The sequence below is a fragment of the Eublepharis macularius genome, chromosome 1 (assembly GCF_028583425.1).
Source record: "Eublepharis macularius isolate TG4126 chromosome 1, MPM_Emac_v1.0, whole genome shotgun sequence".
NCBI classification, from domain to species: domain Eukaryota; kingdom Metazoa; phylum Chordata; class Lepidosauria; order Squamata; family Eublepharidae; genus Eublepharis; species Eublepharis macularius.
In genome coordinates this window covers 165,770,174-165,786,492 of record NC_072790.1, presented here as the reverse complement: position 1 = coordinate 165,786,492, position 16,319 = coordinate 165,770,174, and the positions used below count along the sequence as shown (strand labels likewise).

At 39.4% G+C, this 16,319-nt stretch overlaps 1 protein-coding gene across 2 annotated transcripts in view; it reads right to left on the bottom strand.

The window, feature by feature from the left end:
- The window catches only part of TTC27 (tetratricopeptide repeat domain 27), a 169,338-nt gene that overhangs the window by 60,485 nt on the left and 92,534 nt on the right, over positions 1–16,319 (bottom strand). For both annotated transcript variants that reach the window (XM_054980541.1, XM_054980549.1), the window contains exon 10: positions 8,374–8,487. In XM_054980541.1, the coding sequence (XP_054836516.1) occupies positions 8,374–8,487 (114 nt within the window). The remainder of the gene's footprint in view (positions 1–8,373; positions 8,488–16,319) is intronic.

The following is a 16,319-nucleotide window of genomic DNA, read 5'->3' as shown; positions in this document are numbered from 1 at the left end:
GATAAAAGGAGCTTTAACCAGATGCCCTCAGTGGCTGTTGCTAGGCAATCAACAGCTAGTATTCCAGGCTTGGTTTCTTTCAGGAAAAAGCAGGGGGAGTGGGCAAGGCCTTTTGGGCCTTTGAGGGAGGACTCATTGGGACCAGGCCCAGCAGCAACCACTAGGTGACTTGATATCATATGACTTGCATGACTCACTCAGACTTGGCTCCTTGCTACTGTTCAACAACTCCCCCCTCCCACAAAGGTCAGTGTCGTGATCCAGAGGAGTTAACTGTGTTGGTCTGTAGTTGCAAAATAGTAAAAAGTCCAGTAGCACCTTTAAGACTAACCAACTTTATTGTAGCATAAGCTTTCAAGAACCACAGCTTTCTTCATCAGATGCATTTGATGAAGAGAGCTGTGGTTCTCGAAAGCTTATGCCTTAATAAAGTTGGTTAGTCTTAAAGGTGCTACTGGACTTTTTACTATTTTGTAGTTTAGTGGTTAGAGTTTCAGAGTAGGCTCTTGGAGGCCCAGATTCCAATCACCACTCTGCTGTGGAAGCTCCTTGGGTGACTTTGATCCAGTCACACACTCTTAGCCTAACCTACCTCTCAGGGTTGTTGTGAAGGTAATATGGAGGCAAGGAGAATGATGTAAGCTGCTACGGGTCTCCACTGTGGAAAAAGACAGTATATAAATGAAGTAAATTAAGAAAAAGAGATGCAGATGGGGCAAATACAAAGTGAGTCATTTAGTGGGTTTCAAGGAAAGAAGGATGCAGGGAAAGGTGAGCTTAAGGAGGCTGCCAGGAGGATAAAAAGAGGGAAAGCGTGGGAAGGGAATACAGGGGAAAGTGAAGTACCCCCACAAGCCCTTGCTGGTTTCCCACCATGCAACTTGGCCTGGCTCAGCCAGCACCACACCACTGGGCCATAGGGGCGAGGCTGCTGGGGAGGAGGGGGAAAGGTGAAGACAGGGGGTCAATGGTGAGTAGGAAGGAGAGAAGGAAGCAGGAAAATAGGGAGAGGCTATGTGGGCAGGGAAGGGAAAGAGGACATGGTAGGGGGAGAGAAAATGAGATGCCCACTGCAAGTCCTTGCAGGTCTCCTACTTCTGCCTTCTAAATCTCAGCCAGTTTACAAAAACGTATCCAGGGAAGGGGATGGTGAAAGAAGTCATGTACTGGAACATTTCAAAGAGCTACAAACTTTCTAAAATAAAACAGATGTCCTGAACATATATTTAAATGATGTTTTATTGTTAGTAAAAAAAATGACAGTAATTAAATATTTGTACACCTAAAAGTATCATGGTAGGGACGGGAAGATTATACTAAAGTTAGAGGAAATGCTCTTCCCATTTGAGCAGGGTACAGAACTGTGGCCCAAGAAAAATAATCAGCTGCTACCTATATGTACAGAATCAAGAATGCACGGCAATTCTAGTATTTACATTAGAACTTCTTTGTACAGAAAACCGTGGAAACATAAAGAGAATCTTAATGGAGTGGGTTTTGAGACCTGCTCTAGATGATACAAAATAAATGAAGTAAAAAAGATAAAAATAAACTTAGTTTTCCAATTCAAAAAAATCTTCTTTCCTGTGCCCCAATCTCAGAAAGCATGTTGCACATGGGAGATTATTAGAAGTAATATTACTGTGATTCTAAAGCATTTTTTAAAAAGGCATTCACTTTAAAAACAGCAGAATCCAAGGTCATCAGGAAGTATTTGGCATAAAATGTCAACCCCAGTGGTCCTCTAATCAAGGCAGTCAGGACAAAGACAAAACCAATCTTCAAAAAATTCACTGGAGGCCAAAATATTGACTTTTTTCTGGCTGTCTCTCCTACTGAAATGAAACAATAATATGATAAGAGGACATGAAATCACAAAACAATTTCATTAATGGGTGGGATTTAATTCCTGGCTGGTAACGTGGATACAATAAAAATTGTGGTGAAAACTGCCTCAAATAGATCACAAATAACATAATGAAAGGTAAATCTTATCTCTTGGTGACACTCTTGTTAGCCAGGAAACATGTGTGTACATTAGATACAATTATCTCTAAAGAATTTACCTTTTCACTTCTTTATGGTCATTTTATTTTTATAATCCCATTTATACAAAGTTATGAAAAGTAAAATCTTATCTGTTCCTACCCCTTCCAATCAAGTCCTTCCTTTTCCATGAACTATTTTAAGATTTAAGCAGAAAAAATCTCTATGTATTAAACACCCAGTGCCCAAGGAAAGCTGTTAATTGGGAATGTACTACCGCATGGGGAAAGAGCACATTTGTCTAGTTAGCAAAGAAGAATACATGACATTGTGTGCTGTGGGAAACTATTACAGACAGAATGACTCATACACAATATGAGTAAGTCATCAAATATCAAAAGGTTCTTTATACATTCTGCAAGAAGGCCAAGGTGAACACAGCAGAAGCTTTGCATTTCCATAAAAACGTTCACATTATGTATACTGTTTGCAGAAATGATTGTCAGTTCTAGGGATGGCAGTCCATGACAGATAGATCCCCAAGCCCCTCACAGCAAGCACTCCATTGCATTGGTTGAAAGACTTTTATTTAGAGATCCATTAAGTTAATGGATACATCTATAGATGGGAAAGTTGGCAGGAATGATTATACAGGCAAAAGCACTATTAATATAGGGAGCATCATTTCCCCCCTCCCCTTGAGCAGTTTGCATTTAGGAGCGAAAACCTAAAAAGTTATGTGAGAATACAATAGCTTTGTCTAGACAAGATTACAAAGAAATTGAGGTCTCTTCCTCTCCTCTGTGAAACAGTTACATTTTTGTTCTGCAGCTGCAAGGTCAACAGACAGCATACTTTTTAAAGATAACAGGCTGAGCACATATCTCTGTGAAAAGTGGTAACAAGCAAGGCACTTTTGGTTTTAGGCAGGCTAACTTTGGTATGAACTTATTATATGAATGCAATGCAACTTAGAACAGTATTAACATGGCAGGAGATCAGAACATCAGCGAACACATAGATGGCATGGGTGGGTGCAGACATGACAATGATAAGCATTAGAATTAGGAGTACCTCTGATCTCCCTAGTAATATGAATTACTTTCCACCGCTGAAGGGGCTACCACACAAGCCTCATACTTACAGTTTGGCATTTGATATATGAGAACTAGCTGGGAAATTACTCAAAAGTTCATCAGTGGTATTCCATAAATCAGAGGAGGTAATTACGCCTGCTACGTGATGTTTTTTGAAAAGAGCCTTGTTGAAACTTACTAAAACTACAAATGTGAATGGCATAGACCACCTACTTGGAAAATGGCAGTAGGTAAGAGAAAAAAGAAAAGAAAAATAGTTTGAATACAGGGAGACTGTTGGAATTTAGGTGAACTTGTTTAGGGCTAAATTAAATCTCACCCACATTGGACTCAGGACAGACATGCATATCCTCTTCCAATTACAGAATGTTGTAGAAAAAAATGGAAATCAGTACCAATCTGTAATCTTTGCCTTAAAAAAAAATTAAAAAGCAAAGGTAGACATTTTGTATTGTGCTTTAAACAAGACAACAAAATCTGTACTATAAATGTAACCGATGTTATGCAAGGTAGCATTTTACTGCTTTATGCCTCAACCTTGATATCTTGTCAGGAACTGTGATATGCTGAATGCAAATTAGATCAGGGTTTAAAACCAAGGCAATTTAATAAATTATTATTTAAAGTCACTGAAAAAAATTTAAAACAGCTTTCTCATGTTGAAATGCATGTATTATTAAACAAGCATGCATACTATCTAGTCACCATAAAACACATAGTTTACAACTAAACAGCACATTTATATATGTAGAAGCACGCTTCCAAACCTTTTGGTCCTGTAGCCCACAAGCTACAAGTATATCTGCTTAGTGATAAGCCAGATTTCTGTGGGTACAAATGCAAGGATATAAAAACAAGATCTTGATTAAAAACCTGACTAAAGCTGCAAACTCATGCTCATTTAATAAACAAAACAGACAATATTGGAAGATCTACATGTTCTTCCATCCACATGTCAAGTAGGATGACCAAGTGGGTCTACTCTTAACTGAAATCAAAGAGCATTGGGATGAGAAGCAAAGATCTGTCCCCACTCCCCACCTTACTTTACAGAGGTCTAACTGTTTCAAACATTCTTCTGTTCTGAGAAGAATTCAAACATTCTTCTGTTCTGAGCTTATAGAAGTGGGGCATGAAGGCAACAGCCCGCTCAGGCTGTAGCTTCCCCAGTAAATGGTGATCAGTGATATCTGCCTCTGAACACAAAGGTTTCATTTAGCTATTTGAGTAAACATGCATTAGATTCAGAACTTTACAGAAGCAAAAAAATGTGGTTACTGAGAAAAACCAAACTTCTCAATGAACTGAAAAATAAGCATCCAGCCTGTCTGAGTACCAGAACTTTAAGATTTTTAAAATTTGAGAACTGATTGTAGACATCAGGTAGCTATAGAAAAAATAGCAGTAGAAGCTAGATAATCCATATGTATTCCATGGATGATTCTGGCAATATTCAAGAAGACTTTGCTTGATCAGGAGTCCCTGGATTCTATGTTACCACTGCATCCAAGTTACATTGGCACCTTCCAATAAAAGGGGGATGTCTGCTAGAAGAAAACTGTCTTGCATTGTAGAAAGACTCCTTGCCCTGGAGGAATGCTCAGCTGTTAGCTGGGCAGAGCAGCAGGAAACAACATCTTGGGTCCAACAAGAAGTACACAGTAATGACCACCATTCATGACACTGTGTCACATATACTGCTTAACCTCTGAAATACTATTCCCCATGGCTATTTACCCTGAAAAAACAGCCTTTAACAGTCTATTTTAGCCTAGAGGTAGGCTTTACAATGTGAAATTACACAGGATTAATGTATTGTCGAAGGCTTTCACGGCCGGAGAACGATGGTTGTTGTGGGTTTTCCGGGCTGAATTGCCGTGGTCTTGGCATTGTAGTTTCTGACGTTTCGCCAGCAGCTGTGGCTGGCATATTCAGAGGTGTAGCACCAAAAGACAGAGATCTCTCAGTACACAGGATTAAATTCACATTTCATATGAAACCAAGTTCCTGGAGATCATATTAGTCTATTACTCCTTTGTTCTTTACCCTTCTCTAAGACCATTCTGTTCTGGGTCTCTGGACTCCCTATTTGATACGTTTAGCTGAGAGATCAAGCCAGTCCTGATTTCAGCCTGGTCAAGCCTCCATGTTTCGGTCTCCACGTTCTTTTTCGTCATAAACAGCAACTGCTCCCCTATGTTTCAGGATATAACTGTGATAGTTGAATTTAGGGTTACCAACCCCCTGGTGGAACTGGGGGATTCTCTGCTCCCAGCTCCCCCCCCATCTCCAACTGTAGTTGGATTCCAGGTACTGTTGCTTCAAGCATGATCATGAAAGTGAAAGTGAAAATTTTTACCATCTGAAGAGGCCCAAAAACATGTGAGAAACATTACTCAGAACACTATTCAGAAGTTTCTAAAATTTTGTGAAACTCACCAGCCAAGTTCAAAATATCACAAATCAATGAGTGTTAAAGTTCCACTGGCATCCTTACTATAGTTGTGACCATTTGCTTTCTGTAGTGCACTATGGCTTTACATTTATTTATTTAACTTCATTTGTGCCTCGCCTTTCTTCCCAAAGAGGACCCATAGTTGCTGAGGATATGTGACTAGCCCAAGGTCACCCAACAAGCTTCCAGTGCATACCATAGAACTGAACCTGGGTTGCCCAAATCCTAGTCCATCACTCTAGTCATTACACTATGCTGACTAAAAAAACAAAAAAGCCTGATTTGGGAGGTTCTACAGGAGGATAACACAGATTTAACTATTTCTTTCAAAGAATTTTAAGTACAGTAGAATATTTCATTTTAAAATGCAATTTGTTCCATCTCTAAAAACATGCAATTACCACATTAAGCAATAGATATACAGTGCAAAAATGTTTAGGCCTATCATGAAAGCTATTTAAACTAGCCATTTTTTCATAGCTGATATAAAAATGGAGAACAAAAAAGTAATATTCTGTCAAACATATTTCAGATTAATCTTTTGAACTGTACATTGGATACTATAACTCATTTTAATTGCCAACACTAGTACTCTTTTGAAGAAGCCACAAGAAAGAAACAGCTGCAGAAGATTAAAAAAACACTAGCCCACGTTGCGAATTTTAAGCCACTGGAATTCTCTTAAAGCTATCTACAATAGCTTTTTCATTTGGTAATGAATCACTTATCAATAGGGAAACTCTACATTTGTAGCATTATTACGTTTGTGTATAGAAATGCATTGGCTGAAATCCAAAGATTTCCATGTGCATATCCAAGTGCTTCTATGTGCTCATTCAGGATTCCTCAATTCTCTTTTTTGACTGCAAGTCCTCACAGTTTCAGATGCTACTCTGAGGGTCGCTCTACTTTTAGGAGTAGCTACTGTAATCAAGAAGTGGTTGTTCAAACACAGAATCCCAGGGTTTTATTTGGGTGGTCAGAAAGAACTGCCAGCATTTTCTTCAACAGATAAAAGGAGCTACTTTGAGGTGAACATCTGGTTGCAGATATTCTTCACACAAACTAACAGCTACTTATTCACAAGTTTTTCAGGAGTGTAGATTCAGTGAGAGTGTCAAGAGACAGAGACCTTTTAGCAATAAGTTACTGGGGCGCATGGTTATCTGCATAATAAGGTACTGGACAATTCTAAAGGTTCTTTAAAGAACAAGTATATGAGGAAGTTGATCCAGATTTCAAAGCTGACTGAAGGGGTGACAGCTTCCCAATAACCCTGAGATAGGTAAGAGACTTAGAGATGCTTTGGAAATTTCAGGAAATGACAACAGCTTGCAAAATCATTATTTGCTACTATTCCTCACTGTCCTAATAGTGAAGTTGTACCTTTATTTTCAATAAAGAATAGTCCATAAAGCACAATGGCGTGTTAGACTTTTTTCATTTGTTCACTCAATACAAGGATTTAATTAAATCTCAATATAAAAATCAATTAACCGCCTCAAAAGATTCAATTCATAATACAACTGTACAATTATTCTTTAAGACAAGCACAATTAGAAGGATAAACACACACACACACCCACAAAAATTCAGTCCATCAAGTTTGAGAGCAAGATTTGGGCCAATAGCTCTTTAAAGACCAACTAGATTTCTAAGGTTAAATTAAATTAATTAAAGTTTACTGAATTAAAGCTTACGTAATTAACATGACATCTTTAGGAACATTGAACTACCCCACAGGAGAGTATCTACAGTCAGCAGACAGTACCCAATAGCCTAGCCAATAGTCCCTGTCCCTTACTAATCTGTTATGACACAGCCTTACAATCTGATTAAAAATCCCTCCTGAATAATGTAGAGCGGCATAGTTTGCCTAAAGCTGGGAACGTGGGAGCTTTCCTAACTTCCTCAGGCAGGCCATTCTACAAGGTGGGGGCTATCACAGAGAAAGTGTATGTATGAACAGTTGTTGATTTAGTCCAACTGCATGGTGGTATCTGCTGAAGGCCCTAGGCCATGAAGGGATTCGAATGTAATAGTCATTCATGACCTTGAACTGAGCCTGGTAACTGATGGGAAGCCAATGGAGTAACTGGAGAATGGGAGTGATATGCATGCTCCGAGTAGCTCCTGAAAGTAAACAAGCTGCAGCTTTTTGTACCAGCTGGAAGGTTAGCTGACAAGTCTTCCATCCTGATGGCATTTACTTGTAAGTTATATTCCATTGAAATTAATGAAATTAGCTTGCAAAATGGATAAAAGTGTACATACTGAGAAGACATGGGGTATGTCAGCTGTGTGAGTACCTTACGGGAAATGCTATTTCTTAGGTACTGAAATAAAATCTAAAAACCTAAGATCTCAAAGACAGAAACAGATCTTACACAGCTGAATTATGTAGATAACAGTCACATCCTTTACTCTGAGAATCCATACAAAGCAGAAAAATAAGGAATTCAATGGACCCTCTCTGACAATCCAACAACCTGTTTGTGGATAATCTGGACTCTTGCAGGGAATTTATTTTCAATATACTATTTCAATGCTTTCAATTAATGTTTTAAACATATGGAAGTGTAAGGAAACCCTAACTTGATCTTCAGGGAATCTGGTCTTCACCTATGGAAATGTTTAAATATCTCCAAAAACAATGTTCTTCATTCAAAAATACTTAGAAGTACAATAATTGTTTAAATGTGGCAAAATGAAACTTAATCAAAGATTTTCAAGGGGAATAAATATAGCAAAAAGAAAAAAGCATTTCAAAACTAGAAGTTTTAATGCTAGCAGTTAAGAAGAGAGGAAACTGGATTATATATCAAAAGGTCTTACCTGAGTCTGCTTCAATGCTCGTTCTACTCGACGAATACTTCCTCTCTCAAGTTTTGTCCTGAGAAGCAGAGCAGAAGTTTGAATTGCCCAGAACTTTGGTTGTGAAAGAAGACACTGAAGGGGCAAAAAGACAAACAGAAGCTGAACTTGTTTATTTTAAGAATATGGGGAGATTTTTTCTAGGAAGCTCAGTTCATTTCAGTGCTCATGTATTTTAGTTCACCGATAAAATAGGTGAGTTCAAAGAGTTGTGCCAATACAAAAAAATTTACAGCAGTATACTTAAGAATATGCCCTAACCTGGACAGTCCAGATGTGCCTGATTTTGTCAGATCTCAGAAGCTAAGCAGGGTTGGCCCTCGTTAGTAATTGGATGGGAGACCTCCAATGAAAACCAGTTGCAGAGGCAGGCAATGGCTAACCACCTTTGTTGGTCTCTTGCCATGAAAACCCCACCAGAGGTTGCCATAAGTCAGATATGACTTGAGGGCACTCTATACCACCACCACACTTAAAATTATTACTTGGATCCTATGAACTGAGCATATTTCATGAATGGGTTCCCCTTTTTCCCACGGGAGCCCTCTAAACTCAAGGACTGAGAGATGTCTGTGAATAATGCAGGATATAGTTCAGCTAGAGAGAGGAATCATTTTCTAACTAGTATGAGCTCATGTTTTAAAATGAAAATGCTTACGCAGGGTAAGGTGATCATCACCTATTTCAATCAATATATTGTTGAAGGCTTTCACGGCCAGAGAACGATGGTTGTTGTGGATTTTCCGGGCTGTATAGCCGTGGTCTTGGCATTGTAGTTCCTGATGTTTCGCCAGCAGCTGTGGCTGGCATCTTCAGAGGTGTAGCACCAAAAGACAGAGATCTTTCAGTGTCACAGTGTGGAAAAGATGTTGGCAGGTCATTTATATCTACTCAGGAGGGGTGGGGTTGAGCTGAGTCATCCTGTAAGAGTTTCCCAGGGTGTGGAATGCTAATGGCGGGAGGCTTCACTGTATCCTGAGGAGGTTCTTTTGCATATGGATTGGTGCTTGATGTACTAATCTTCTCTGCAGGGCTATTGTCGGGTATAGAGTGTTTTGTTAGCCTGGTGTTTTTCAGGACTGGAAACCATGCTCTATTCATTCTTAAAGTCTCTTCTTTCCTGTTGAAATTGTGCTTATGCTAATGAATTTCAATGGCTTCCCTGTGCAGTCTGACAACTAACTCCAACTAACTCCTGTCACACCCCAGCCCTGCCCTTTCCCCCACTGGCTCAAGACAATGCATCCACCTGGATTTAATTGAGATCTAGGCTTCTTGTCTCATTACCAGTACTAATTTCTCCACACCTACTACCCCTTTGCATCATCCCACCTAATCCAATCTTAGTAAACTTCTGGCCTTAACTCTGCAGTTCCTTTCTTCCCCATACCAGCTCACCCAGAATGAACTAGAAATGTCTACTTTGCAAGCCAAGAAGCCTCTGTTTTTGGCTTCAGGTGGGATCTCCAGGAATGTAGGGCCACTTCTATGATTTAGCTATTTTCTATCTAAAGGGAAGTAAGTCTCCGATTTCCAAAGACCATAACCTTGGTCTTGGAATAGTTTATTTTTAGGCGCTCTTCTTTGCAAAAATCATTGTCTCGACAGGGCTCTTCTAAGGCCAGTATGAGTCATGGACAGAAGGACCATGTCGTCAGCATAAAAAAGAACAGAAATCTTCCGTGTACCGAGGCAAGGGGGGAGAACTTCAGGGACTGAAAGCCTTTTGATGATGTCATTGATATAAAAGTTAAAGAGAAAAGGGGCAAGAATGCAGCCTGGTTTCACACCTCTAGTTACAGGTGGGATCTCCAGGAATGTATGGCCACTTCTATGATTTAGCTATTTTCTATCTATATATATTTGGAAATAAGAATCAATCATTGTTTCAAACAAGAATATTCACTTTCCATTTTTGTTTCCCTTGGGTCAGACCAAACATCCAGTATGGAACATTTCCTATCCCAAAGAGATGAAAGCTTTTCACATAAGAATACATCTAGATTTTATTTGTTTATAAAATTAATCATAAAATTGCACAACTAAAAGGAGCTTTTCAATATAACAGGTGTTTACAGAACACCTGTTATATTTTCTATAGATGTCTTTGTAAGGAAGTTTCCCCCCCCCCTTTGTGTTTGTTTACAGAACACTACCAGAAAGAGACTTAAAGCTCTCAACCACAAATGACGCTACCAATTATGCCTATGTTAAAATAGCAGGACTCCAACATGATCTGCACAAAGAGGCAGCTTAATTAGAAAAAATATTTTAAATATTTGCTCCATCTAGTCTTGTAGTCGCTGTGCGAAATTTCAACATTACTTCATTAAAAACAGCCATGCTGGATTAAGACAAAAGGTTCAGCTAATCCCATATGTTGTACCAAAAGGACAAGATGTACTTTAATCTTTAAAATGTAGTTTTTATATTACAGACCCTTTCAGATAAAACACACATCCATCCATTCTCTCACAGTGCCGTTCTCTCACACTGCCATAACATGCAGTACACTGGGCCAGTAAGCCTATGCATGAGACAGCCACAAAACATGTTTGTAAAGGCATCGCATAGAACAGAAGATTTTTTTCAGGTGTCAAATAGCACCTAAAACTCATGCTGTGTGGAACCATTCTAGACATTTTCACTGCATTCTAAATACTCGCATCACTACAATAAAAAACTTTTTTGTGGTCAGAAAATGGAGGAACAATCTTGCTCAACACCTTGTGCAACAACTTTCTTAATGTAGACTCATACAAAGAGATCATCGAACACTGTAGCATCTGCACTACATAAAATAATTTGAAGTACTTTTAAACAAAACAGCAATGTATTTCACAGCACTGCCCACTCTTCAATCTTGGCACAATGAAGCAGATTTCCTGAGCCACCACCCACTTGCATTCATGTAGATTATTAAATTACCAAGTACTTAAGAGGCACTAAATATTTTCTAAATCACATATTTAAACCATGATTTCTGCATAGCCTACTATCTCTGATAGTGCCAAAGGTACCGTGGTGAATAACCTGTATACATCAATTATTTAGACAAAGGAATAAGGTATTGTAAAACTGATCATTTACTCTGTAGGCTCAGAAACTATATAGAAGTGCCAATTATCCTCTCCCAAATGTTTCATTCACTTTGATCCACTTCCATTGATGATGTAGATTTACTAGCACATACTGCTATGTACAAACCTAAAGATCAGACATTTCTTCACACTCCTACAAATTTTACTGGGAACTGTAGCTCATTTCTGACAGCATTTCAATGCACATATTTCAGTTCTGGAATATGCTTTTCATCAAAAGACTTGAAATTAGCCTTTTTGTCTTCCATGAAAATGGATTCCTGCCCTGTTTTCAGGAAAAAGCTATACAAGGCATGACTTCTATTTTCACTTAAATGGAGCAGAGCCATATTACCAATATGTACTCGACTCTAAATATATCACTGTGCTATGGCTGAAAACCACTTTAGCTAAGCTTGACTGCAGCACTGTCCTCCCCCTTCCCAGGTGTTTAGATTGGACTAGTTCCTGAACCTATTCAAGTACAGGCTTCCATACCACATCACAGTACATCAAGCCTGTATTTCCTAAGGCCCAATCTCAACAGTAATAAATCAGGAGCTTGGATTTATATGAAAAGGGGTTTAAATGTTCAATGCCAGAGTTGAGGAATTTCATAGGTGATCACTGAGAGCACATTGCCAGGAACTCTTGCTTTGTCTTTTTTAATACAGTACTTTCTCCCTTGAGTATACTGCTGAAATAAGGAGGCTCTGAACAAGTCAGCTATAGAGAAAATGTATAAAATTAAACTGTGTGTATCTTACTAAACTGTTATAATCAGTCTGCTCATTATCTTAACCTTATATAAAATAAGACACTGCCATGCTGTGCAGTCAATTGGACAAGGTATGCACTGGAACTTCTAGGAAATTAGCTACTCAATATACATTATGTTTTTCAAAATACACATTTTAAATCTCGTCCAGAACAGCTCAGGGAAGCCCCTTGGTAGGTGATCCATGGGTTTCAACAAGGTTCTATCTTGTCCTGTTTGAAACTGCTGGGCGGGGCCTGGATCCTGCAGAACCATTCCACTAAAAGTAGCATTTTCCCTTACCACAATAACTCTGCCACCAGCAGAAAAGCATTCTGGATAACTCTACTCAGGCCTGATTCAGATACAAGCATGCATTTAAGAAGCAGTAAGTGTATAGTTAGCTAGCTCACTAGAGTGATGGACTAGGTTCTAAGTGATCTAGGTTTGATTCCCCATTCTGCTATGGAAGCTCGTTGGGTGATCTTGAGCCAATCATAAACTCTCAGCCTAATCTACCTCACAGGTTTGTTGTGAAAAAAAATTAAAGGAGAGGAAAACAGTTTAAATTGCTTTGGGTCTCCACTAGGGAGAATGGCAGGGTATAATAAATATTTAACTCCTAACAATAACTAACTGTCCGCTTTAAATGGCTTACATTTTTGGCCAATTTATATACTGACAGCCAAGGGGCCCTGATCAAAATACTTAAATCTGGAGACTGGAGCCATGAACAGACGAGACAGCTATCCCTACACACCAGAAAAAATGTCCCAGGTTTGCAGAAACATCTGAAATCTAAAAAACAAAAAAAAAAACCCCACAACACTGAGGGGTTTAAAATAATCCCAAATGATAAAAGGAATGCCTGTAGTTCTAACCAAATTGCTTCAGTGGTTATTACTAGGCAACCACAACAGTTTAGCCAGTATTCCAGGCTTGGTTTCTATCAGTAAAATGCACGGGGAGGGAGAAGGGCCCTTTCCAGAGCTGTTTTGGCCTTTGAGTGAGGACGCTTTACAGCTATGCCCAGTTCCAAGCACTGGGCAACTTGACACCATGTGACTTGCCTGACTCACCCATGCCTGACTGCTTGTTACTGTTCAACAGCAGTCCCACCCCCACAAAGCCAGTGTAGTATAGTGGTTAGATTTTCAGAGTAGGATCTGGGAGACCCGGAATTGAATCACTATTTTACTGTGGAAGTTCAATGGATGATTTTGAGGCAATCACTCTCTCTCAGCCTAACCTACCTCACAGGGTTGTTGTAAAGATAACAGGGAGGCAAGGAACATGATGTAAGCTGCTTTGGGTTTCCATTGTGGAGAAAGGCAGTAAATAAATCAAGTAAACAAATAATAAATATAGGTGAAGATGTGGGGAATAAATAAATGTGGGTATTAAGCAGAGAAAGAAGCAGGAAAAGGAGGGGGCTATGGGGGAGCAGGGAAGGGAAACAGGACATGGTGGGGGATTGGAAATGATGCCTCCTGCAAGTCCATACAGGTCTCCACTTGTTATTTTATAACTTCAAATACTAGAGGGAAAGGATATCTATATTTGAAGCATCTTCTCAAAGTATATAAAAACAGTTAATTCATTTTTGCGACATTTTATCTTAACAAAGCCTATGTAAACTTAGTAATTACAAGTTTCTTATTACTTATGAATATCTTTGGGCCTTCAACCAATACAATCATCCTTGAATTATATTCTCAACTTCTGTACAGTTGGACATTCCTGTCATTCTCAGACACTCTCTGCTCCTGGGCCCTCAACACATTGTATCTATTGATATGGGTTAGGCAGTTCTTCTAATCTACACAAGGCCATTAACTGTGTTACTCCTCTGCCTGGCAGGTATTGGAATTTCTCCCCCTGCAACAATCAACATTGGTTTCCACTTCCAAAACCTCTTTGTTCATCGTTCTCCAGCATACATGAACCACCTAATCTCAGGTGTCCATCAAACAGAAATGCCACTTTTAGCACCATATTTGAGCACTTCTCAGAATTACAGAAACTTGAGAAATAAGGGTGAAACATTAGGAGAACTAAGATGTTTGTTCTTTATACACTGTTTCTCCACTCTAAAGTAGTATTCCAGATAAAAGAGCTCTCTGCTGTAATCCTGCTTTCACGATATAAAGAACTGTCTTCCTTACCAAATGACTCACAAAAGATATAGTCAGCCAAAGATAAATGAGAGGAAGAAGATCTTTGAGCTCACACTAGCCAGCTGTCCATGATTCTGTCAGATAAAACACTGACCAAGTGAAAAAAAGAAGGGGGAAACAAGAACTGCTTGTTTCCCCAAATTTTTACATAGCTAAACTTTTTGGAGTGCAAGACAACTATCTATTTACTTCTGTGACATATAGCATAATGTATTTGTAGAGCCTGAGCCAGAAGGAAATAAAAAGTAATCCAGCTGAGGGAAGGAACATGGCCAAGATTTATGATCAAAGCTTTACCAAATTTGTTGCAAAAGAACATTTGGCACAAAGAAAGAATACATCACATTTACAGCAAAATTAGAGTGGTGCTCTGAACATCGCTGCCTGGAAACACAGCAACGTGTTACAATCAAGAACCTTGGTTCTATTCAAACAATGAAAAAACTGTCACAAGAACACAAGAGCATTATGGAACAACAAATTACTAGACAGAAAGTAATAAGACACCATTAAAAAGTTGGCATCGAATAAAGGCCTGGGTAGAGACGGTCTACCGGCTGAATTCTACAAAAAATTAATTCAAAATCTTACAGGCCAATCTCCCTTCTCAACCAAGATGCCAAAATATTCACAGGTATATTAGCTAGTTACTTAAATAAATTTATCACGTCATATATAAACTGCGATCAAACTGGTTTCATGCCGCAAAGAAACATAGCTGATAATGTCAGGAAAATGCTTAATCTTATCACTGTAAAAGTAAGCACATGGAATCTCTGATTTTTTCTTTGGATGTGGAAAAAGCCTTTGATAGGCGGGCAATATAATACCTATTAAAACTCTTCGAAACAATGAGATTCAGACCACTCTTTTTGTGAACAATTTAAGAGTTATACACCAACTCTAGAGCTCAAATTAGGGCCAACGGATTCAATTTGATGTATTGTCGAAGGCTTTCACGGCCGGAGAACGATGGTTGTTGTGGGTTTTCCGGGCTGTATTGCCGTGGTCTTGGCATTGTAGTTCCTGACGTTTCACCAGCAGCTGTGGCTGGCATCTTCAGAGGTGTAGCACCAAAAGACAGAGATCTCTCAGTGTCACTCAGTGGACAAGTTTACATCGGGACCACAAAGCGTAGCATCCAGACCAGAATAAAAGAACATGAAAGACACTGCAGACTTGGACAACCTGAAAAATCAGCAGTGGCTGAACATAGCCTAACTCAAACAGGGCACAGTATCTTATTCCAGGACACCAAAATACTGGACAACACTTCCAACTACTTTGTCAGACTGCACAGGGAAGCCATTGAAATTCACAAGCATAAGCAAAACTTCAACAGGAAAGAAGAAACCTTAAGAATGAACAGAGCATGGTTTCCAGTTCTGAAAAACACCAGGCTAACAAAACATTCTATCCCCGACAATAGCCCTGCAGAGAAGATTAGCACATCAAGTACCAATCCATATGCAAAAGAACCTCCTCAGGATACAGTGAAGCCTCCCGCCATTAGCATTCCACACCCTGGGAAACTCTTACAGGATGACTCAGCTCAACCCCACCCCTCCTGAGTAGATACAAATGACCTACATCTTTTCCACACTGTGACACTGAGAGATCTCTGTCTTTTGGTGCTACACCTCTGAAGATGCCAGCCACAGCTGCTGGCGAAACGTCAGGAACTACAATGCCAAGACCACGGCAATACAGCCCAGAAAACCCACAACAACCATCGGATTCAATTTGCCTGACATTAGACTGATCCGTGGCACCCTCCGGGGCTTCCCCCTTTCTCCCCTTTTATTTGCCATTTCCATTGAACCCTTAGGCGAAACAATTAGAAGTCAACCTGAAATCCGGGAGTGTCAATAGACAATCAGGAATACGAGCTAG